The sequence below is a fragment of the Xenopus laevis genome, chromosome 1L (genome assembly GCF_017654675.1).
Source record: "Xenopus laevis strain J_2021 chromosome 1L, Xenopus_laevis_v10.1, whole genome shotgun sequence".
Classification (NCBI taxonomy): domain Eukaryota; kingdom Metazoa; phylum Chordata; class Amphibia; order Anura; family Pipidae; genus Xenopus; species Xenopus laevis.
In genome coordinates, this window is record NC_054371.1 from 207,536,062 (window position 1) to 207,559,304 (window position 23,243).

General features: G+C 41.5%; 1 protein-coding gene across 1 annotated transcript; it reads left to right on the forward strand.

Moving 5' to 3' along the window:
• The first annotated feature begins 13,958 nt into the window (after positions 1 to 13,958).
• plk2.L (polo-like kinase 2 L homeolog) lies at positions 13,959 to 21,697 on the forward strand. Its single transcript, NM_001085966.2, is given in 14 exon segments — positions 13,959 to 14,204; positions 16,157 to 16,264; positions 16,377 to 16,493; positions 16,607 to 16,736; positions 17,034 to 17,121; positions 17,528 to 17,623; positions 18,007 to 18,205; positions 18,298 to 18,445; positions 18,788 to 18,885; positions 19,008 to 19,128; positions 19,519 to 19,759; positions 19,875 to 20,004; positions 20,658 to 20,768; positions 20,882 to 21,697. Coding segments are annotated over 14 exon segments (2,001 nt in total). The 5' UTR covers positions 13,959 to 13,991; the 3' UTR covers positions 21,083 to 21,697.
• The last annotated feature ends 1,546 nt before the right edge of the window (positions 21,698 to 23,243 follow it).

Genomic DNA, 23,243 nt, shown 5'->3' on the forward strand with positions numbered 1-23,243 from the left:
CTCAATAAAGGCAATCCTCCTCCAGGCAGATCAATTCAAAGTGAAAAGTTTATTGTGTCCACAGCCAAATACTGAACCGAATCCAAACCATAAATTAGGGGGAAAGAGAACCAATCGTGCAACACATGGTTGAGTTTTATAAATTTTTCGTTTGTATGACGAAAATTCCCGTAATTTTTTGGATTCGAATTTGGTTCGACCAGGCACTTGGATTCAGCCGAATCTGAATCCTGCTGAAAAAGGCCGAATCTTGGCCAAATCCTGAACCGAATCCTGGATTCGGTGCATCTCTAGTTTAAATCAATAAGGAAAATGTTATTTTATGGTATATCACATTAAAACATCAGTTCAGTTCAGTTAGAGGAGAAAAAACTTTTTGTCAGAATTCAGTGCCAGTTTTTTCCCATAAACTTCATGCAATGAAACAGTGAGAATTTTTTTTCTCATTGAATTACATCTGGCTGTATGGGAAAATTTGTAATTGAAACAGGAGATGATAAGCTTTTTTTTAACAAACATCAGCTCCTGCAGCCAAGACTCCCATTCCCACAATGCCTACATATCTTTTTCTAGGTCTGTTAATTACAGAACATGCAAGGCATTGTGGGAATTGGAGTCTTGGCAGGAGGAGAGCTGAGTGTCAATACAATGTTACAAATAGCAGGTGGAGTCAGGGAAAGGAAAGGAGGACATTGTAAGAGACAGGAACTGATTTCCATTTGAAATACCATTTACAAACAAAAATGATTGAAAATATGTCATATCTGGTTAGAATTGCATTTTATCCTCTAATCACCCCTCAATGCCTTGGCTGCAAAGGGGTTAACCACTTTTCTTCCACTTCTGTGCAGAATAACATTGATTTCTTCTCTGGAGGAGTTGGCACCAAATTAAAGGTAGTGATGGAAAGAACATTAAGGGGCCTATTTACTAACATTCCAATTTCTATTTTTTTCCCAAATCAGATTTTTTCTCTTTAAACTTCTTTAAAACTCAAAAGTTGTAAAGTGTAAAAAAAAAAAACTGATCCTATTGGACCATTTTTAATCAATTAGGACTTTTTGAGGACTTTTTCCCCGCAATGGGATCCATTATTTTCGCAAACCCGTTATCCATAAAGCTCTGAATTACGGGAAGGCCATCTCCCATAGACTCCATTATAATCAAATAACTTAAACTAAAAAATGATTTCCCTTTTCTCCGTAATAATAAAACAGCCCTTGATCCCAACTAAGATATAATTAATCCTTATTGGAAGCAAAACCAGTCTATTGGGTTTATTTATGTATGTATTTGAATGATTTTTAATAGACTTAAGGTATGTAGATCCAAATTACAGAAAGATCACCTTTTCAGAAAACCCTAAGCATTGTGGATAATGGGTCACATACCTGTAATTGCCAGACAAACAAAAATAATTAGAAGTTACTGAGGTTTTAATTTTTTTATCTGCATCGTTAGATTTTTTTCCCGTTTGTGCTTCTTAGATTTGGATCTTTTAATAAATTCATTGGCAATCGTGGTTGTAGAGAAGTTGTTGATAGTTTCGAAAACCTCTAAAATCACTAAAGTGAGAAAGTCGACGAATGGGCCTCTAAATCTTGTCCCAGCAGGTGCAGTGTTTTCGGCTGGGTTACCCCTTCCCTTTATAAATACTCAACATCAAACACATGATAAGGTCACAAACATGACAGATGTGCTGCACGACCTTCATCATCATCATTATCCTCATAGCTGTGAGCTACAGGCACTAAACCAGGAAACCTGAAGTCTCTTGCTTCAATACTGATTCTTATACCCTGTGCCCCAAAGTCCCACACACAGAGCAGGAGGGCTGCACTAGACCTGTACTTTATATCTAGGATCCTATAGGTTGATGTTGCTGCAGTGATGATGCACAGAGAAACTGGCATGCACTCTATTATAAACCAGTGGAACCAGTTGTCTATTTAAAAAGTCGCTGATTCCCCCAGCGGTCATGATGTGTGGTATATTCCCCAGGCTATTTATAAAGCAGTGAAATGCTCTTTCTATGGGCACTTATATGAGTTAACGCGTAAAAGGGGTGGTTCACCTTTAAATTAACTTTAAGTATGTTATAGAATGGTTTATTCTAAGCAACTTTTCAGTTGGTCTTCATTTGTTATAGTTTTAAAATTATTTGCTGCCTTCTCTTTTCAGTTTTCAAATGGGGGTCATTGACCCCCATTCGAAAAAAACGAATGCGCTGTAAGGCTACACATTTAGGGGCAGATTTATCAAAGGTCGAAGTGAAAATTCTAATTAAAAAGATTTGAATTTCAAGCTAATTTTTTGTACTTCGACTAGGGAATAGTCCAAATTCGATTTGAATTGGAAAAAAAAGAATTTGGAAATTTATCATGTACTGTCTCTGCGGAATTGCTGTTTTAGCCTATGGGGCACCCCCTAGAACCTATCTGGAGTCAATTGGTGGACTTTGAAATATCAAAGTTTTTTGGGGGACGGGAAATTGTATGATTCGAATTCAATCGAAAACTGACCTATTCGATTGAAAAACTGACCTATTCGGCCAAAACAAAATAGATTTTTTTTTAATACTTTTCAGTTGGTCTTTTTTAATTCGAATTTCAACGTTTTTTAAATTTGACCCATGATAATTCTGTCCCTTATTATTATTGCTACTTATTATTCATCTTTCTATTCAGTCCCTCCACTATTCACATTCCAGTCTTTTATTCAAATCAACGCATGGTTGCTAGAGTAATTTGGCCCCAGCAACCAGATTGCTGAAATTACAACCTGGAGAGTTGCTGAATAAAAAGCTAAATAACTCAAAAACTACAAATAGTAAAACATTAAAACCAGTTGCAAATTGTCTCAGAAAATCGCTCTACATTATACTTAGGGGCCGATTCACTAAGGGTCGAATATCGAGGGTTAATTAACCCTCGATATTCGACTAGGAATTAAAATCCTTCGATCGAACGATTAAATCCTTCGATCGAACGATTAAATCCTTCGATCGAACGATTAAATCCTTCGATCGAACGATTAAATCCTTCGATCGAACAATTAAATCCTTCGATCGAACGATTAAATTCTTTGAATCAAACGATTCGAAGGATTTAAATCCAACGATCGAAGGAATATCCTTCGATCAAAAAAAGTTAGCCAAGCCTATGGGGACCTTCCCCATAGGCTAACATTGACTTCGGTAGCTTTTAGATGGCGAACTTGGCGGTCGAAGTTTTTTCTTAAAGAGACAGTACTTCGACTATCGAATAGTCGAACGATTTTTACTTCAAATCCTTCGATTCGAAGTCGTAGTCGAAGGTCGAAGTAGCCCATTCGATGGTCGAAGTAGCCCAAAAAAAACTTCGAAAATTCAAAGTTTTTTTAACTTCGAATCCTTCACTCGAAGTTAGTGAATCAGCCCCTTAAAGTTAATTTGAAGGTGAACAACCCCTTTAACTAAAGAAGTAGCTAGAAATGCTGTACATTATGTTTTTAGCTTCTGTACCAGCCCAAGGTAACCACAGCCCTTTAGCAGTAAAAATATGTGTCTCCAAAGATGCCCCAGTAGCTCCCCATCTTCTTTTCTGCTGATTCACTGCACATGCTCTGTGCTGATGTCAATTACTGAGCTTAGGGACCCACACACAATATACAGTACACATAGAATAGAAATGTCACAATATAAGGCTGATTAGTAAATAATTCAGATCATTGGTACATGGCAAACATAATTTTCTGTTTGATGATTTGCCGTGACCCCTAAGCTTAGCTTCTCATCAGCTGCTCAGAGCCCACTGAGCATGTGCATGTCACTGACACTCCAAACAAGATCCAAGATGAGAGACTCCTGTGAAGGCCTGAATCATTACTACCACTACCTTTAGGCTGGATCAATAAGTTCAGTATATCAAATATTGCATTTCTGGCTATATTCATTTTTAGGGTTTAGTTCTCCTTTAAGGCTGGTGAGAGCCTTTCATACTGATCGTCAATCCTTCCAAAGGAACAAATTAGTGTAGGTCTCTTGTAACCACTTCTATACAGAGTTGGGGGGCATGATTTTCATTCCCTTTCCCTACCCTATGTTTGGCTAGGGGGGGCATTTCATTAGACTTGGGGGAAAATATATTGATCATCCCCTGATATCCTCATATTTTGCATCAGGAGTGAGATCTACTTCACAGCACTCCCATATTTAGCCTGGCTAATCTGCAGTCATAGCACCAGCACTCCAGGTTCAAAAATAAGCACAAAAACATCAGATACCACTCAAACAGAGGTGGGATAAAAGAAAATACATATTAATTTTAACTTTGCAAGTGTAACACATACATACCAGGCCCATGTAATACTATAAGGATCAGAAGTCACTTAGGAGAATATAGACCTCAGTGTTGCATTCAGTAAAAAGTAACTCCTGACTACCTTTTGCCCAGTAGCAATGTAAGTTCCATATAGCACCGATGGCAGCAGCTTTTTTTGTTCCCCCAGAAATAATCCAGTGGCAGAACCTTGTGGGGGGAGAGTAAAACAGTTGCCAATCTGTATAAACAAACCCCTCCCTTCCCCTATCTGCAGCCTGTTAGGCAGTGAGATAATAATTTCTGCAGTGGGTTCAAGGATGCTGCTTCCTATTGTCTGCAGAGCCAAGTCTAGTGTAATGAATACGGAGACCCTGTAGCTAGGGATGTAGCGAACGTCGGAAAAAAAGTTCGCGAACATATTCGCGAACTTGCGCAAAAATGCGAGCGGTTCGCGAACGGTTCGCGAACCCCATAGACTTCAATGGGAAGGCGAACTTTAACATCTAGAAAAGACATTTCTGGCCAGAAAAATGATTTTAAAGTTGTTTAAAGGGTGCAACGACCTGGACAGTGGCATGCCAGAGGGGGATCAAGGGCAAAAATGTATCTGAAAAATCTGCCTGTGTGTGCTTGGAAGAGATAGTGTAGGGGGAGAGCTGTTAGTGATTTCAGGGACAGATGATAGTAAGTTTGCTGGCTAGTAATCTGCTTGATACTGCTCTGTATTGGAGGGACAGAAGTCTGCAGGGATTTGAGGGACATTTTAGCTTAGGTAGCTTTGCTGGCTAGTAATCTACTGTTCTCTTTAAACAACTGCCATACGTTGACCTTGTAGGCATTGTTTGCCCAGTTTTTTTGGACGCAGCCACTGAAGCACAGTTGCCAGAAAAAATATGCCATATAAATGCTGAAAATAGTAATTTTTCGCCATACGTTGACCTTGTAGACATTGTTTGCCCAGTTTTTTTGGTTGCAGCCACTGAAGCACAGTTGCCAGAAAAAATATGCCATATAAATGCTGAAAATAGTCATTTTTTGCCATACGTTGACCTTGTAGGCATTGTTTGCCCAGTTTTTTTGGTCGCAGCCACTGAAGCACAGTTGCCAGAAAAAATATGCCATATAAATGCTGAAAATAGTAATTTTTTGCCATATACGTTGAGTCAACGTATGGCAAAAAATGACTATTTTCAGCATTTATATGGCATATTTTTTCTGGCCTCTGTGCTTCAGTGGCTGCGGCCAAAAAAACTGGGCAAACAATGCCTACAAGGTCAACGTATACACTACTACAGCGGTGGATACGGATTACGTAAAATATATTATGGCTGCTTGAAAAAAGTCACTCCGGTGTTTTTTCTGGAGACGGTAATATTATGGATATTTAGACAGAATGTGAACAAGGTCACACAGCTAGATGGCGGGTTGAAGAAAACAGTGTGCAAATAATGCCTACAGGGCAAATAATGCCTAAAAGGTCAACTTATACACTACTACAGCGGTAGTAAAATAAAAAAAAGTAAAATAAAAAAAAAATGAATATTAAAAAAAAAAATTAAAGTTGGTGCTGCTGAACTACTAGGAGCAGCAGATTAGCACACCAGTCCCACTCCCCAACACTGCTAGACTAATAGCACTGGGCTCTTATAGTAGTAGTAGTAGTAGTAGTAAAACAACAAAAAAATAAATAAAAGCAGTCCTTACAAGGACTACTGTTATTGCAGCAGTCAGCAGATGAGATCAGAAGCAGGACAGCTGCCCACTGCAGCTACATACAGAGCACTGCAGTAGAAGGTAGATTACTAGCCAGCAAAGCTACCTAAGCTTAAATGTCCCTCAAACCCCTGCAGACTTCTGTCCCTCCAATAACAGAGCAGTATCAAAACGATTACTAGCCAGCAAACTTTCAACTGTCCCTGAAATCACTAACAGGCAGCAGCTCTCTCCCTACACTATCTCTTCAGCACACACAGGCAGAGTGAAAAAACGCTGCAGGGCTTCGGTTTTTATAGGGAAGGGGAGTGGTCCAGGGGAGAGCTTCCTGATTGGCTGCCATGTACCTGCTGGTCTGGGGTGAGAGGGCAAAAAAAAGCGCCAACAATGGCGAACCCAAAATGGCGAACGTCGCGCGACGTTCGCGAACTTCCGGCGAGCGCGAACACCCGATGTTCGCGCGAACAAGTTCGCCGGCGAACAGTTCGCGACATCTCTACCTGTAGCCAAAGTTTAAGGGGGTTATATATCAAAGCTCAAATTTTAGAGTTTTTTATACCTGGAATGAACTCACAACTTGAATGTTTTCTCTTTGGAAAAAAAACTCGAATTAGCAAATTTGTGGTTAACCAGAAAACTATAATTAATCGAGTTTTTGGCGGTAAAATACTTGAATCGCTACAAAAAAACTCAAACATCATAAAGGCTATTAACATCTTCAAATGCCATTGCCATTGACTGCTACATGACCTCAGGGCCGGAACTAGGGGTAGGCAGAACAGGCAGCTGCCTAAGGCGCAACGATTGGGGGGCACTGGGCAGCTGCCTCTTCTGTCTACCCCTAGACCGGAACACGCTTCTCTACCAACGCATATTCGCTAGCGAGCTTCACCGTGGATGCGCGCGCGTCAGAAAGCTTCACCGTGCATGCACACAAGAGAGCTTCACCACGCATGCATGCGCAATTTACAGAGGAGGAAGGGGGCGAGCTGGCTGGCTGGCTGGGTTGCCTAAGGCGCCCGGCCGGCCTGGCCCTCCTCTGCATGACCTCGATAGGTTTTAGCTGGTGTATTTCTGGATTCAAGCTATTTCCAGAGTCAGGGTATAATAAATTTCAAAAAATTAAAGTTGTTTTTTTTTTACCCAAAAACCCTCAAAAACTCGAATTTTTGTGGAAAACACAATTCGAACTTTAATAAACCTGCCCCTAAGTGTTCATAGAAGATTTCTTGATTGATACCAGGAGTGTTGGGCCAAGTGTGAAGATCTGCAGGACCTGCACTTCACTCACTCAGGGCCTGAACTAAGGGTAACGTAAGTTTTGCATTTCTATTGCCCCCACTGGGCACACACCTCTTCTGCCTATTCCGAGTTCCGGCCCTGAATACCAGACGCCAAAGAAACAGAGCACAGTGTTTTGGGTATGTGGGTTTACCACACATATTCTCAAGCATATAATCCTCATTTTAAAGCAGTATGTGCTGCATCAATTCAACCGGCCATAGTAGAACAGCAAAAGAACAAATCACTGTACAAGTCTAGAAACAATTGATAAGACAAAAGAGGGATTGGATTGTATTGGTCGTGACAGAGCAGGTGCAGTATTGGCCATTGTGGCCACAGCGTTTTTATACATAATAAAAAATTGTAACATGTAATATTCAATTTAAAAGGGGCAGCTATAACCCAATAAAAAGGCACAGGGTTCAGTACGGGAACACAGGCCACTTCCATAAGGCCTGTCACTTTTCCTTTGTACATCACTCACTAAGCATGTTTGGGGAATACTGGGGCAGTATAAATAAGAGCAGTAGAAGCTCAGCTAAGGACTGCTATACACTGGTGTTTATATGGAAAGGTACAATCAACACAATGGCTGCAAATGTTTTTGGGTGTCAGATACTTCAAACAATGTAAACAGGGACGGTGCTGGTTACTCTGCATTGGCCAAAGGTGTGATTGCGGGTCTTTGTTTTGGGGCTCTTTATCTGGCATTTATATGTACACTCTGCACTCAGTAAAAACATGGATCATTTTCCTGCTGATGCTTGACTTTGGAATTAGAAATAAGTTACAACCCTACTGTACTTGCTTATTCATTTCCCCATCACAGTCCTACTCTGCATGTTACTAGCTTATTTGTCCACTAGATGGCACTCTGACAATGCATTGACATATAATGCCATTTTTTCAACAGAATACAAGCAATCCTACACAAGAATGCTCTCACTGGTGTAACTGTGGCCCAGTACAAAATTTGGGAATGGACTCCCTGGGACACACTGCAGACTCACCCCCTGCATTTCTGATGATTATCAAGGATAATGGTTGCCCACCGCATCATACTGCCACCTGTTTATCCCAGGCCCTCTGTCCACTCATATCCCTTAATTCAGGGGTGCCCAAAAGGAAGATCGGGATCTATCAGTAAACCTTTAGCTGGTGAACAGTAGATCTCAAGATACTGTCAACAAACAGCTTGTCTAAATCACCCTCCTATTTCATGCCTTTTACTCAGATATTCATTATGTTAAGGTTACATAGCAATATAAATTCTCTCATAAATCAATATGATATTTAAGTAATATTTTCCATAGAGCAGAATGCTAACCATGGTTTTATGGATGTAGATCATAATGGGAGAACATCACTAAAAGTAGACCTCACGTTAGTACAGTATTGGGCACTCCTGCCTTTATTCCTGTGCGTACCTTTTAATAGGAAAGAATAAATTATTTGTGCCCACAATCCCCCTTGAGGTCCCTGGTACAATCATGCCCCCCTGAACCCCCTGTAGTTGTAGGTATAACTTTATATATAAAGCTCTACAAATATATGCCAGTGCTGTACAATTTTACAATATACAGAAGTTCACACAGGGAGAGCAAGTATTATAATACTTACAATAAATAAATATGAATACACAGTAGGAAGGAGGTCCTGCCCAGAAGTTATTTCCCGTATTGCTGTGCACTACACCCGCTGCCATTTTAAATGAATGTATATTGCATTAATTTTTACAGTCAAATTCTGCTCTTTGAATGTTTCTTAAAGGGGTTGTTCACCTTCAAACAACTAGTTGTTTTCAGATAGATCACCAGAAATAACTTTATATATAAAAATAATTTTGCTCATTATTCTCAGTATGATCCCAATAGGAAAGCTAGCAACAGTTTGGGATTTTTTCTGCAGGTTACACCGGAGCACAAGGGGGCAGGTTAAACTACAACTCCCAGCATCCCTTCCAAGTTGCAGCCCCAACATCAGAAGCTTTACATCTCTGATATACAGTGGGACCCACATTTAACTTTTTTCAGGGGACTAAAAAATAATCTTGTAAAATCCAGGAAAATGTAAAATCATGGAAATGCATTATGTAATATATATGGTGGGAACTGGGAACTTAAAACAAAGGAACACTTGGGTATACAGGCAGGGTCAGATTGGGGGGGTCCAGGGCTAAAGCTGGCCATGGACGTGCCGATTATTAGCCTGCGTTGGACGAACGAGTGTCCGTTCCCAACTTCCCAACTGGCCATACAATGGCTGATAAAAGCTGCTGACAGATCGAGTGTGTGGGGCCCTGACGGATTTCCCTGATTGATATCAAACCGAAAGTCGTCCCAATGTCGATCAGGCAGGGTTAAAAATCCAATCGGATTGCGTGTGCATCTGTTCGTTGATGCGGTCCCGCGATCCGACTGCCCCGTATTGCCTGCATTATGATCCAATCGTTGGGCCCTATGGCCAATGATCAGCCTGATATCGCCCACCTCAATGTGGGCATATCGGAGAGAGATACGCTCGTTTGGCGAAATCACCAAACAAGCAGATGGCTACGTGTTTCAAATCACACGATGTTAGGGCCATCAACTGACAGACAGCAATCATACGACAGTTATGTCTGACAAATAGAAGTCTCCCATTGACATTGTTAGATAGGAAATACATGCAGAGATATTATTAGTAGCCGATATAAATCTTCTAACCTGTCCCATCGACTGAATGACCAATCAGACATTGTTCCAAAAATGTTGGGACACGCCATACACTGTCCAAAAATCATACAAATCTGGGTTTCGCACAATGGTATTTTTGCGTCTGTGGCCAGCTTTACTCCTCCTACTCCCTGGCAATCTCCCCTGTGCATGTCTGCTCACCCACTCCCAATGTGCACCCACCCACCTGTTCCCTCCCACAGCATTGCCTGCCCCCCCCCCCCAACCCTCCAACTGTCAGATCCTCCATAACTTGTACTGCTGCTTTCTCCTCCTAAACACTTGTGGCCGATGTTCCTGGCAGGGGGCAGACCTGGGTTGGTGGGGCCCATGAGGCTTTAACCAGTGCCCCACCGGCCCAGTCCGACCCTATAATCAGGGTATGTAAAACTGAGGGTCCACTGTATATCCTTAAACAAATCCAAACATTCCTGAACAATATAATGTGTCCTTTTATGTACCTTATCCCACCATGTGTCCCTAACCCCCACTAATGCTGAAGGCCCAGGACATTCCATCTCTGTCCTACACTAAAACTGCCCCTGCAGAACGCAGAGATGTGGTTATATTGCTACTGCATTCATGTATGTAACCTCTAGAGGGCAGTCACTCCCTGTACCTGCTACATAATCTGCCTACAAGCCTGGGCCGTGTCCTCTCTATTCACCAGCTACTCAAGCAGGAGGGATTAACTGGCTCTCGTTGTGGCATGTGCCACAACTTGTATCAAGGCTAATGTCTGACCCATGTGTTTGTGCCACCCCCAGGGTGCATTCTTGGCTGAGGATCACACACTTGTTGTGAATACTTTTCATCACTTGCACCCAGCGACTAATGCTATTTATAGCAGAGATCTGGGAGTTATTGGAAGGTGGACATGGGGGCATTTGTATTTATTTCCAAGGGCAAATGTAAGGCATGACGGGCAAATGCAGAATGAGAATAAAATATAAGAGACAGAATGGGGTGGATATGGAATAAGTCAGTTATGGGGCCACAATGGAATAAATACAACATTCACTGGTTGCATTAGAAGGTTTCCCCCTGTATTCCCATGAATGAGCAATATGTAAATGTGTTAATCATCAGTGTGTTGGTAATTATGAGCCAGTATAAACTCTGCTCCCTTCTCTTGCCCCAGGGCCAGCTCCAATCTCAGGGAAGGTCACACCACCTTTTTTATTTAATCCTATAAACTAAACAAGTTCCCTGCCCATGAGAACAGAGAAACTGCGGAGAAACCAGTGTTCCTGTCAATGGAAACTCTGACTCTGTCCTGCAGGGATCTATATGACATGAATTATATATATATCATCATTTATTTATATAGCGCTGTCAAGATACGCAGTGCTTTAATATATATATATGTAGTCATGGCTATGCCCTCCAAATACACCAGGTCCCTTTTAGGGCTTCCAAATCTTTGGGAATGTCTCAGTGACCTGTTTGACAAACATAAAGTGAAGTCAGGGGCAGGTTGGTAGATGAAAGGGTTAATAGCCTTCAGCACTTTCTGGCCTGTGGGGAGGGGATGAGGCATGTGCAGTATCAGTCAGGCCACATGAAAGAGATCACCTTTGAGCTCCTGTTCTTGTTTGGCAAGTGGGAGGTGCAGACTAGTCTCAGCATGCCCTCCTCCTGCTGCCTTACACAACTGCACTAGAGCCCGGCCACTGCACTCACACACTTATGCCTTTATCACTAAAATGAAAATTTAATATAAGCTTCATCTCACTGAAATAAGACACTTTCTAAATATAATCAATTAAAAATAATGCACCATTTAAGAAATAATCAAGTTACTCTTCGGTATCTCACTCTCCACAACCCATCTTGGTCACGTTTTGATTGACAGGTAGGTCTAATACGTCTTTTAGGGGGGCTCCCTCTCTTAGCAGAATAACTCAAATAACCAACTCCAGCACAAACAAAAGGTAACAAAATAACAGACTCTGGCAAACACCCTACACGCAGAGAAACAGGATTTCCATCAGAGCCAGTTAAGAGTGAGCGCCTGGGTTAAGGGTGCAACCCCCACCCCCCCAAAGCGTGTATTAGACTTAAAGGTGGCCATAGACGTAGAGATACGCTCATTTGGCGATGTCACTAAACGAGCGGATCTCTTCCCGATATATGCCCACATTGAAGTGGGCGATATCGAGCTGATCCAATCGATCGGATCCGATACAGGTGGTCAGATCGTGGGACCACATAGATGCACAGATGCGGCCACGATCCAACGGGATTTTTTTAACCTGCCCGATTGAGATCTGGCTGACATTCGGCCAGATATCAATCGGGGAAGCCCGTCGGATGGCCCCACACACAGGCCAATAAGCTGCCGACTAGGCCCGTGTATAGGGGCTTTTACTGTCAATCAAAAACAGACTCCTCCTACTGCAGAATGAAGTGACAGAATGAAGTGAGACAGGTTGTTCAAAGGGGAAGAGTAAAAAATGCTTGCTTATTATATAAATGGTACAGAATTTTGAATTGATTATATGTTTAAAGTTTCTTATTTTAGCAAGATGAAGCTTATATTCAATTTTCATTTTTGCGACAGATCCCCTTTAACACGAGGGGCAAGTCTTCTCTCTCTTGCCCATATCTGGCTTCCTAGGCACATGCCCCACACTGGCACGGTACAGGCCAAAGCCATTCATATATATATATATATATATATTAGGAGAGGGAGGTGGGAGAGGACAGAAGACTGGGGAGCAGATGTTACTTGCCCATTGGCTGAGACCCCCCAACACCTGGGACCTGATCATGTGACACATCCAGCCCCCATGTTTCCTCTCTTGACAAGTGATTGCCCAGGGCCACTGAGACAAAGGGAAATGCAAAGCATCCTCTCTACTCCCCAAACAGGAAAGCTCAGGATGGCCAGGGGCAAGGGGCACGCACATGTACTTGGGTGGCTTCCTTTTTCCTCTCTTAAAGTGGCAGTTCACCATTAAAGGGGTGGTTCACCGTCAAGTTAACTTTTAGTACATTATAGAATGGCCAGTTCTAAGCAACTTTTCAATTGGCCTTTTTTTAGTTATTTGTCTTCTTTTTCTGACTCTTTCCAGCTTTCAAAATGGGGGTCACTGACGCTATCTAAATGCCCTGTAAAGCTACACATTTATTGTCTTTGCTAATTTTTATTGTATTTCTATATTCCAGTCTCTTATTTAAATCAGAGCATAGTTGCTAGGCTATTTTGACCCTAGCAACCAGACTGCTGAAATTGCAAACTGCGGATCTGGTAAATAAACAGCGAAACGACTCAAAAGCCACACGTTATAAAATTATAAAAACCAACTGCAAATTGTCTCAGAATATCACTCTCTACATTAAACTAAATGTTCATTTAAGGTTAACAACCCCTATGTCCTTTAGGGTGCAGAGTTCGGGGAGCAGAGTTGTCACAGGGCAGGGGCCCCTGTATTTGTTAGGTATTATGAGTAGGACTGGCTATTCTATGTCCCTGCAGTCGCAGCTCATCTAACTGTCAGCTCAAGAGGTTCTGCAGCAGAGGTTCTGCCGATGACAAAAGTGCATGCATTGGATTTACAGAAAAACCTTTAACAGTCAGGACTTGCTGAAAGCTTTCCAACTACAACTCCCAGCATGCCCCCCAGTCCCAGAACAGCTTGCTAAATTAATGTATTTCACCTCCCCCATATATTTTGTCTTCCCAGTAAATGTCGACGCTTTTTAAGTTTTATAAACCAGTGCTAATGCAAGCTGCTGCCGTGAATGTGGACGTTTGCAATTGCACAATACGTTAGCGCTATAGGAATAAATCATCAATATATCCAGATCCTCCACTGGGGATATGCCCAGACAATGACCAGAGAGAAGGCGTTCCTGGGGCGGAGTCAGCGCACAGAGGGGGCGTGTACCTTCAAATGCTATAAAGGGACCTGACAGAGCTCCCGGCACAGATTGTAGTTCCCGCAGCGGCAGGAGGAGGTTGTGTGAGGGGATTATGGAATTACTGAGGAATATCGCTTATCAGCCAAGCAGCGGGGGCAAGATGTGCGAGCAGGCTCTGGGCAGGGTGTGTGACCCCGACAGGAGGTGGAAGGTACCGGGCGATGGGGAACCCATTCATCACAGCTGCTCTGCCACTGACGTGTCCAGGATTATAACCGACCCCGGCACCGGGAGGCGCTACTGCAGGGGCAAAGTGCTTGGCAAGGTAACTGGCACCTTCTGGGACACATTTCATTCTGCAGCTGGAGGAGGCGTTTGTCTTATTCCTGCCCGGAGAATGATTGAGGAATTTCTGTGAATCATGATTAAAGTGCAGCCTTTGTGTTCTGTCATTTGCCTTCATGTTGTGTCTGAGAGACAAGAGCTGGTGCTGGATGTGTATGAGGCTTCCTTTAGTCTCTCTACTGCTGCTCTTACCCAGGAGACACTCCTGCACCCACACAATCTGACATACCCCAAAATATCACTCTTTTGCCTCCCTATTGTCTGCTGTCCTGCACCCCATTGTCTGCTATGAGGCAGTATCCCACCTTTTCTGCATCCCTATTGTCTGGAGTATAGCAGCACCCCAACCTCTCCTGCACCCCTATAGTCTGTGCACCCCCATTGTCTGTATGAGGCAGTATCTCATTGTATTGTCTGGAGTATAGCAGCACCCCAACCTCCCCTGCACCCCAATAGTCTGTTTGAGGCAGTATCTCATTGTATTGTCTGGAGTATAGCAGCACCCCAACCTCTCCTGCACCCCCATAGTCTGTGCACCTCCATTGTCTGTATGAGGCAGTATCTCATTGTATTGTCTGGAGTATAGCAGCACCCCAACCTCTCCTGCACCCCCATAGTCTGTGCACCTCCATTGTCTGTATGAGGCAGTATCTCATTGTATTGTCTGGAGTATAGCAGCACACCAACCTCCCCTGCACCCCTATAGTCTGTATGAGGCAGTATCTCACTGTATTGTCTGGAGTGTAACAGCACCCCAACTTCTCCTGCACCCCCATTGTCTGTATAATGCAGTATCTCACTGTATTGTCCGGCGTATAGCAGCACCCCAAGCTCTTATGGCTCCCCATTGTCTGGTATAAGGCAGCGCACTCCATTCCTACATCCCTTTGTCTGACAAATAGCAGCACCCCAACCTCTCCTGCACCCACGTTGTCTGATACAAGGCAGTACCCTCCTTTTCTACATCCCTTTGTCTGGCAGATGACAGCACCCCAACCTGTGTTTTGTGTATTGCCAGTACAAGCCAGAATGACACACATGAACCCCCTTTGTCTGATACAAGGTTAAATCCACATATCTGTATTGGGTTCACGGCAATATGCCCACTTGTATTTTATTCCTGGAGTAAAATTCCAGACATTAGTCCATTCTCTATCTCCGAGAATGGATTCGGGACATTATACCCACATATTCTGTATTCCCATTGTGTCCTTACAGACAGTATCCCTATCACTTCTATATCCCCTTTGTCTGACAATGAGCCAATAGCTCAATTCTCCTGTAACCCCAATAGGCAGTATCCCATCTCCTCCACATGTCAGGGTTTGTCATAAAGAAATATATAACCTGTTATACTGCCTGGCACAGGGCATGTCCATTTGTATGTACAAATCTTCTGTATCATGATAAAAGGAAATCCCCTCGCTATCTCTGTGCCTGAGATACAGCTGTCACTGTAAGCATTTATTGCTTCCCCGATGTCAGTTTTATACTGAACGAACCACAAGCCAACTTCCATTTATTAATAATGATATTTTATATCGAAAGTTGGATTCTGATTTGGCAGAGCAATAGGTCAATATTTATTGTTTTAGGGGTTAAAGCAAAAATCACAATTTATACATTTTTCTGTATATTGGTAATGGCTTTGAAACATCTAGTGTTTAATAAACTTGTCCCTGTATATATTATATATATATATATTATATTATATAACTTAACCCCATCATTCCAAGGTGCTTCTTTCTCTGTAATGGCATGAAATTCCACTAGTGGAGTATTTATAATGAAGGTGTGTGGCATCATTAGTATGGGAATCTGTAAGGAATTAATCCTTTGTTAAGCAACCTCCTTAATTAGCCAATAATAATGCTTGTGAGAGAGGCTCCTTCCTTTTTCATTAACATTTTCGGTTTCTGGCTTCTTTTCTAGGGTGGATTTGCGAAATGCTATGAAATGAAAGATTTGACAACAAACAAGATCTATGCTGCTAAAATCATCCCGCACAGCAGGGTATCGAAGCCTCATCAAAGGGAAAAGGTAGATATTCTAGTGGAATAAAGCACCAAGACCATGATTTTTTTTTCGGTATCACGTTCCAGCCACATAAGTGGAGAAAATATATTAAAATCACATTTCTTTGAAATTGCAGATTGACAAAGAGATCGAATTGCACAGAACCCTGAATCACAGGCACGTCGTACAGTTCTACCACTATTTTGAAGACAAAGAGAACATCTACATCTTAATGGAATACTGCGGTCGGCGGGTATGTTGCTGCCCCTTAACCCTTTCCACAGCTTTGCTATCAGATGTTGTGAGCTCTGGGGGTTTTCACAGTGACAGGGCCTGTGCTTATCATGTCTTCTATTGCTTCCCCAGTCCATGGCCCACATTTTGAAGACCAGGAAAGTTTTGACGGACCCTGAAGTGAGATACTACCTCAAGCAAATTGTCTCTGGTCTGAAATATCTCCATGAGCAAGAGATCCTCCACCGGGATTTAAAATTAGGTAAATAATTGAAAATGTCTTTGTATGGTGCCTTTTATATAGTATCTGCTGTTTGTCTATATCAGAAATGTTAACCTTCAGCTCTTCAACGGTTGTACTAAATCTCATGCCTCTTTAGTGATTGCAGCAATATATGTTACTTGCTGTTGATTGATATACATCCAATTGATTTGCTTAGAAATGGGCAGACTGTGAAATCAGCTGGTTCATTAGGGGGTTAATACAGCGAGAGATCTGTATGACACACGCAGCATTTCTGTGCAATACATTCATGCTGTATCATTGTTCTTTCTTCAGGAAACTTTTTCATTAATGAAAGCATGGAACTGAAAGTGGGTGACTTTGGCCTTGCAGCCAGACTGGAACCTCTGGAACAGAGAAGAAGGTAGGTCGGATTATCCTGATGCAGAGTGGCCCATGTTAATGTTGCCACCCTCAACCAGTCTTATTTATATATATATATATATATATTGTGCCCATTCCAAGAACTAAAGAACTGCTAGTTACGAGATATATATATATATTGTGCCCATTCCAAGAACTGAAGAAGTGTTATAGTTATGATATGATATAGTTATGATATATATATATATATATATATATATATATATATATATATATATATATATATATATATATATATATATATATATATATATATATATATATATATATATATACCTATTTTCAGCTTTAGGCCTGTCTAGATGGTGGACCAGCCCTGCAGTTTAGGAACATCTTATTTTGGGCTATTGCAGGTTCTTATAGAAAGCCTTTTTTTTCCTCTGCAGAACAATTTGTGGCACGCCGAATTACCTCTCCCCCGAAGTGCTTAACAAACAAGGGCACGGCTGTGAATCTGACATCTGGGCATTGGGCTGTGTAATGTAAGTATTCATCCTTCATAGTACAGATGCAATTCCTATGCATGCTGTTCATTAAGCTGACCTTTTCCAGCTCTAATTAGAAGCTCAGGCATGATACTGATTGACAGAGCCCCAAAGGGGGCTTATTTAATAACATAAAAAAGGCAAAGTCACAAAGGTTGCATCAGAAGTTTTAATACTTTACTGGTCATGTATGTCAAACACAAAATCAAACACCCAAGCTGTTCTCCAAAATTCCCTTAGTATTAGGAAACATTTACAGAATTTTTGCCTCCATAATGGATCCATTTGCACTGATCAAGTGACATACACAGCTTCTTGAACACATTCTTGAATCCTATGGGCACCAAATTCATATATTTGTTATCTTTTATTATTTATAGGTATACAATGCTGCTTGGGAGACCGCCGTTCGAAACCACAAATCTTAAAGAAACATACAAGTGTATTCGGGAAGCAAGATATTCCCTGCCTTCATCGTTGATGACGTCTGCAAAGCATCTCATAGCAAGCATGTTATCCAGGAATCCCGAGGACAGGCCCAGCCTAGATGAAATCACGCAACACGACTTTTTCACACAGGTGTGTAGTTGCTCTTTTTGTTCTTTTATCCCCCTTTCTTCCTTTTATAATGTTCCTTTCTTCAGTGGCTGATTTGTCTTTCTACTTCTCAGGGTTTCACCCCAGAGCGATTGCCAACAACCTGCTGCCATACGGCTCCTGATTTTCACTTATCAAGTCCGGCTAAGAATTTCTTTAAAAAGGCCGCCGCAGCTCTGTTTGGCGGGAAGAAAGAAAAGTCAAAGTATTTGGATAATCACAGTAAGTATTCGCAAACATTCTTCCTATTGGGCTGGGCTTTCAGTAACATCAGTGTGCACATTCCTTTAGCATGCAAACATATGTATGAATGTTCTTGTAATGACACATAGCTACCAATCAGATTTGTTTTTTTATTTTAGCTATACTAATCTAACTAATGCTTAGTGGTGGTTAGTTGCTAGTATGCAGTGACAAAATCTGTAAGCAGAATCTATAAAAGTACTTGTTCCGTGGTTCAGTTCAGCAGACAGATAAGAGTGCCATTTTTAGATCTCAGCTTTTCATTCTCACAACTTCCTACCCGTGCGAAAGGTTTGCTAAGAATTCTCTGTTTCCTTTCAGATAAGCTGCCAAAGGAAGATGAAGTAATCTACAAGCTGAGACAGGGCCTACAGAAAAACACCATATCTCACCAGCGGCACAATCCCAGAACGGATGAGGTTAGTTAACTGTTTAAATAGCAAGGGTGGGAAGGGAACTGTCAGCCATGCAATATGTAAATAAAATGCTTAATTTTTGGAAAAGTAATGCTCTAACACAGCGTTTCTGTTACTGTTTTTAGGAGATCAAGACCATCTCCAAATCAGATGTTCTCGTAGAGAGGGCTGACAAACAGCATATGGGAGATACCATTCACATGATTGTCAGAGGGACACTTGGAAGCTGCAGTAGCAGCAGTGAATGTAAGTAAAAGGAATTCCTGATTGCAGGCTTCTGTCTAGTTTGTGCATCTGTGTATATGCGGGGGTTAGTTGACTCTCTACTCAATTAAAATATTAATGAGGAGATTTGGACCTACATTTGTTAATAATGGAAGACAGGTAACCTGGGTTGGGAGTTGTAGTACAGCAATAACTGCTGCTTCATGAGTGCTAGTAGCACTAGGGAGAACATACAAATGCCTGGTAGATAGTGCCCTGATTGGAACTGAGACAACATTGCTAACTGTGTTTCCCCATCAATACTTTAAGGCCCCTTGCCAACTCAATGCTAGCCAGTGATAAACCTTAACTGCTATAAAAAAAAAAAGCTATACTGTAGATGTTTGAGTTTAAATATATATTCTTTTTCAGGTCTTGAAGATAGCACAATGGGAACTGTGGCAGATACTGTTGCCCGAGTTCTAAAAGACTGTCTAGAAAAAATGCCCGACGCTGATGCTATCCCTAAAGAACAGATAGACACTTCCTTCCACTGGGTAACCAAATGGGTGGACTACTCCAACAAGTACGGCTTTGGTTATCAGCTGTCGGATCACACAGTTGGCGTATTGTTCAACAATGGAGCGCACATGAGTTTTCTGCCAGACAAAAAGTAAGTCATGGAATAGGTCAACCTGCTGCACAACCATTGCATCTGCAGTACATTAAGATCTCAGACTATAGCTGTATATAAAGGTTGACTAACATTTTTTGCACTTTCTTGACAGGACTGTGCATTATTATGCTGAGCTTGGACAGTGCTCTGTGTTTCCTGCTACTGAGGCCCCTGAGCAGTTCATCAGTCAAGTTACAGTTTTGAAGTACTTCTCTCATTACATGGAAGAGAATCTGATGGATGTAAGTACACAGTCCAATCGACATTAATACATTTACTATATGGAGGGGGAATGTTTTTTCTGTAGGGGATTTGTGTGATCACTGGTGTTAGCATTGTTGCACCTTGTATTCAAAGCATGTCTCCCTCAATACACAAGATGGGGTAGGTTCATAAAACTTATCTCCTGTTGCCTTGGGACATTGACTATGTAGCCAAAGTCAACCATTCAATAATTCTTCCTCCTATTGTTCACAATTACTCAATGGATAAGCCCCACCTGCTACTAAGTATGGAAGTGATCACGGACCAATAAGGATGCCCGTTGCTTTCCAGATACTTGGAGTTGTAGTTCTCCAACAACTGGAAAGCAATCCAAGGCAGATGGTTATGCGAACACATACTCCTTTGTAAGTTTCTACCAGGCCTACTGTTGCCTGGTTGCATCCCTGCCTTATATAAAACTTAACATGGATATGGCTGGATGGCATTATGATTTATGGATAAACTTATATAAGTATATCCAACTAGACATTGGGGTCAACCAGAAATACTTTTCCTAGGAGCTACATTTACACTGTCCAGTTGGAGGCATTGACCAGAATTTATGTCATTTACAAAGGATGAAAGTATATATTATAAACCCTAATCCATTGTGTGTATTTTCACTTTAAAGGGAGGTGACTTGCCCAGTGTAACAGATGTTTGCCGGCCTAGGCTGTATCTTCTTCAGTGGCTGAAATCTGACAAGGCTCTAATGATGCTCTTCAATGATGGCACATTTCAGGTAAGACCAACTTCATCTGTGTCATTGGCAGGAGCTGAGCTTGACCTAGCAATGAATAAATATGCTAGAATGTGTACGTTTGTAACCCAGTTTTCTTTCTTTCTCCATCACAGGTCAACTTTTACCATGATCACACGAAAATCATTATCGCAAACCAGAATGATGAATATGTGCTAACCTATATCAACGAGGACAGGATGTCTACCACCTTCCACCTGAGCACCCTTCTGATATCCGGTGGCTCCAGTGATCTGAAGAACAGAATGGAATATGCATTGAACATGTTGCTGCAACGATGCAATGAAGTTGCCTGAGGGCTCCTCGAAATCGAAAGGAGACGTCCTTCACTGTGAGAAACAGCAGAGAGAGAAACAAAGCTTTAGAATGTCGTGTGTTGGAAACAGGAGGTGGTACGAAAAGAATTTCCAACGTAGTGCTCCTGGGCTGGGACCAGACTGTGGCTCTAATTATTCCACTTTGTTGGATATTTTTAAAGAAAATCTCCTCAAAGGTGTGAACTTGATAGTGGAAGAGAAATGGAAAAGCGTATGGACTGCAGGAACCATTCGGACAAAGTGGGATGATGTTATGTTTTGTTCCGTTGAGAGCACTCTTCTGCAGGACTTGTACTGTGAACATTAAGATTCCCACATGGACGCGTTAGCCTTTTTTTTAAAGGACAAATCGAATGTTCGGAAACTGTGGAATCTCAATTATCAATGCAGCTGTGTAGCTGCCTAACTGTGAACTATGGCCATTTTGTTATTATTTCCGTTTAATACCCACATTTGTGGCTGGACAAGTGCATTCCTAGTTATTACAATTATTTATTACAGCCCAAAGTGAAGTATTATTTATGATTTTTTTTTTTGGACTTAATATTTTAAGTTTATCTTCTTTATGGCAATAAAGAAAAGTTCAAACATTAATCAAACTGTCTGTATTTTCTCATATGCTTTACACCAGGGGTCCCCAACTTTTTTTACCCACGAGCCACACTCAAGTAAAAAATAATGTTGGAGAGCAACACAAGCATGCAAAACGATCCCAGGGCTTCCAAATAAGGGCTGTGATTGGGTATTGGTAGCCCCTATGTGGACTTGCAGCCAACAGGAGGCTCTGTTTGGCAAAATACATGTTTTTATTGCAACAAAAGCTTGCATTTTAGCCAGGAATTCAAAAATAAGCACCTGCTGGGAGGCTTGTGGGAGCAACATCCAAGGGGTCAAAGAGCAACATGTTGCTCACAAGCTACTGGTTGGGGATCACTGCTTTACACAATCTGTATTAAAAGGGCGAATGAGCAGGTGCACTTCCAGCATATATTTACTACAATTGACTTGACAGGCACAGGCCTGGGCTCTTTTATCCCTTTGAAACCAGTGGTGTGCCGGATGCATCAATAAAGAATGCTGCATCTGAAACACTGATGCAAAAATATCTTTTACCCCTAGATTGCTATTTAGTAGCTCTGATTATGTCTGCATAGGTTTGTTATAATCTTTAGCAGATAAGACGTTACTTTTGGGTATAGTGTTTGTAGAACACACTGCCCCTTCAAAACACTGGTTATAAGAATACATACTCCTTTGTATGATTATACCAGGCCAACCATTGCCTGGTTGTAGCCCTGCCTTATATTAAACTTAACGGATATGGCTGGATGACTGAGTAGGGCTTCCCCTTGTTCCAGTGCTACATAAAGTAATACAACTGACAATGATACTCCCATTCTTTCCTGATGATCTGTTGTGGTTTTCAAGCTCCAAACCTCAGTGTTCATAAAAGTGAACTCTTTGATGTGTTTATCTTTCAACTGTCTCCCTTATCAGGCTTCATGGGAACTGGTATTTGTATTTCATGTAATTACCAGGTTACTGGAATGCCACCTAACCTGTCATTTTCGGTGTTCCGGGGTTACGTCGGCTTTGTTGGAAGAACTATAAAGTAAAACGGATTCCACAGAGGTTTCTCTGATCATCAATCCCAGCTCCTTGCTTTATTATATTGGTTTCAGCACATTATTGATTCCAAAGTAATGTCCTACTATCAATAAGGTGAATACGTTTTTTCTTGAAGGGCTGGTTCCCCTTTAAGTCAACTTTTAGTATGTTATAGAATGGCCAGTTCTAAGCAATTTTTCAATCGGTTTTGAAAAGTTTATTCACCCTCTTCTTCTGACACTTTCCAGCTTTCAAACATTTAAAAACAAATGCTCTGTAAGGTTACACATTTATTGCTATTTTTTATTGCTCATCTTTCTATTAAGGCCCTCACTCATATTCAAGTCTCTTATTAAAGTCAATGCATGGTTGCTAAGGTAATTTGGACCCTAGCAACCATAATGCTGAAATTGCAAACTGGAGAGCTGCTGAATAAAAAGCTAAATAACTCAAAAACCACAAATAAAGAATGAAAACTGGATGCAAACTGTCTCAGAATATCAGTCTCTAAATCATACAGTTAACTCAAAGG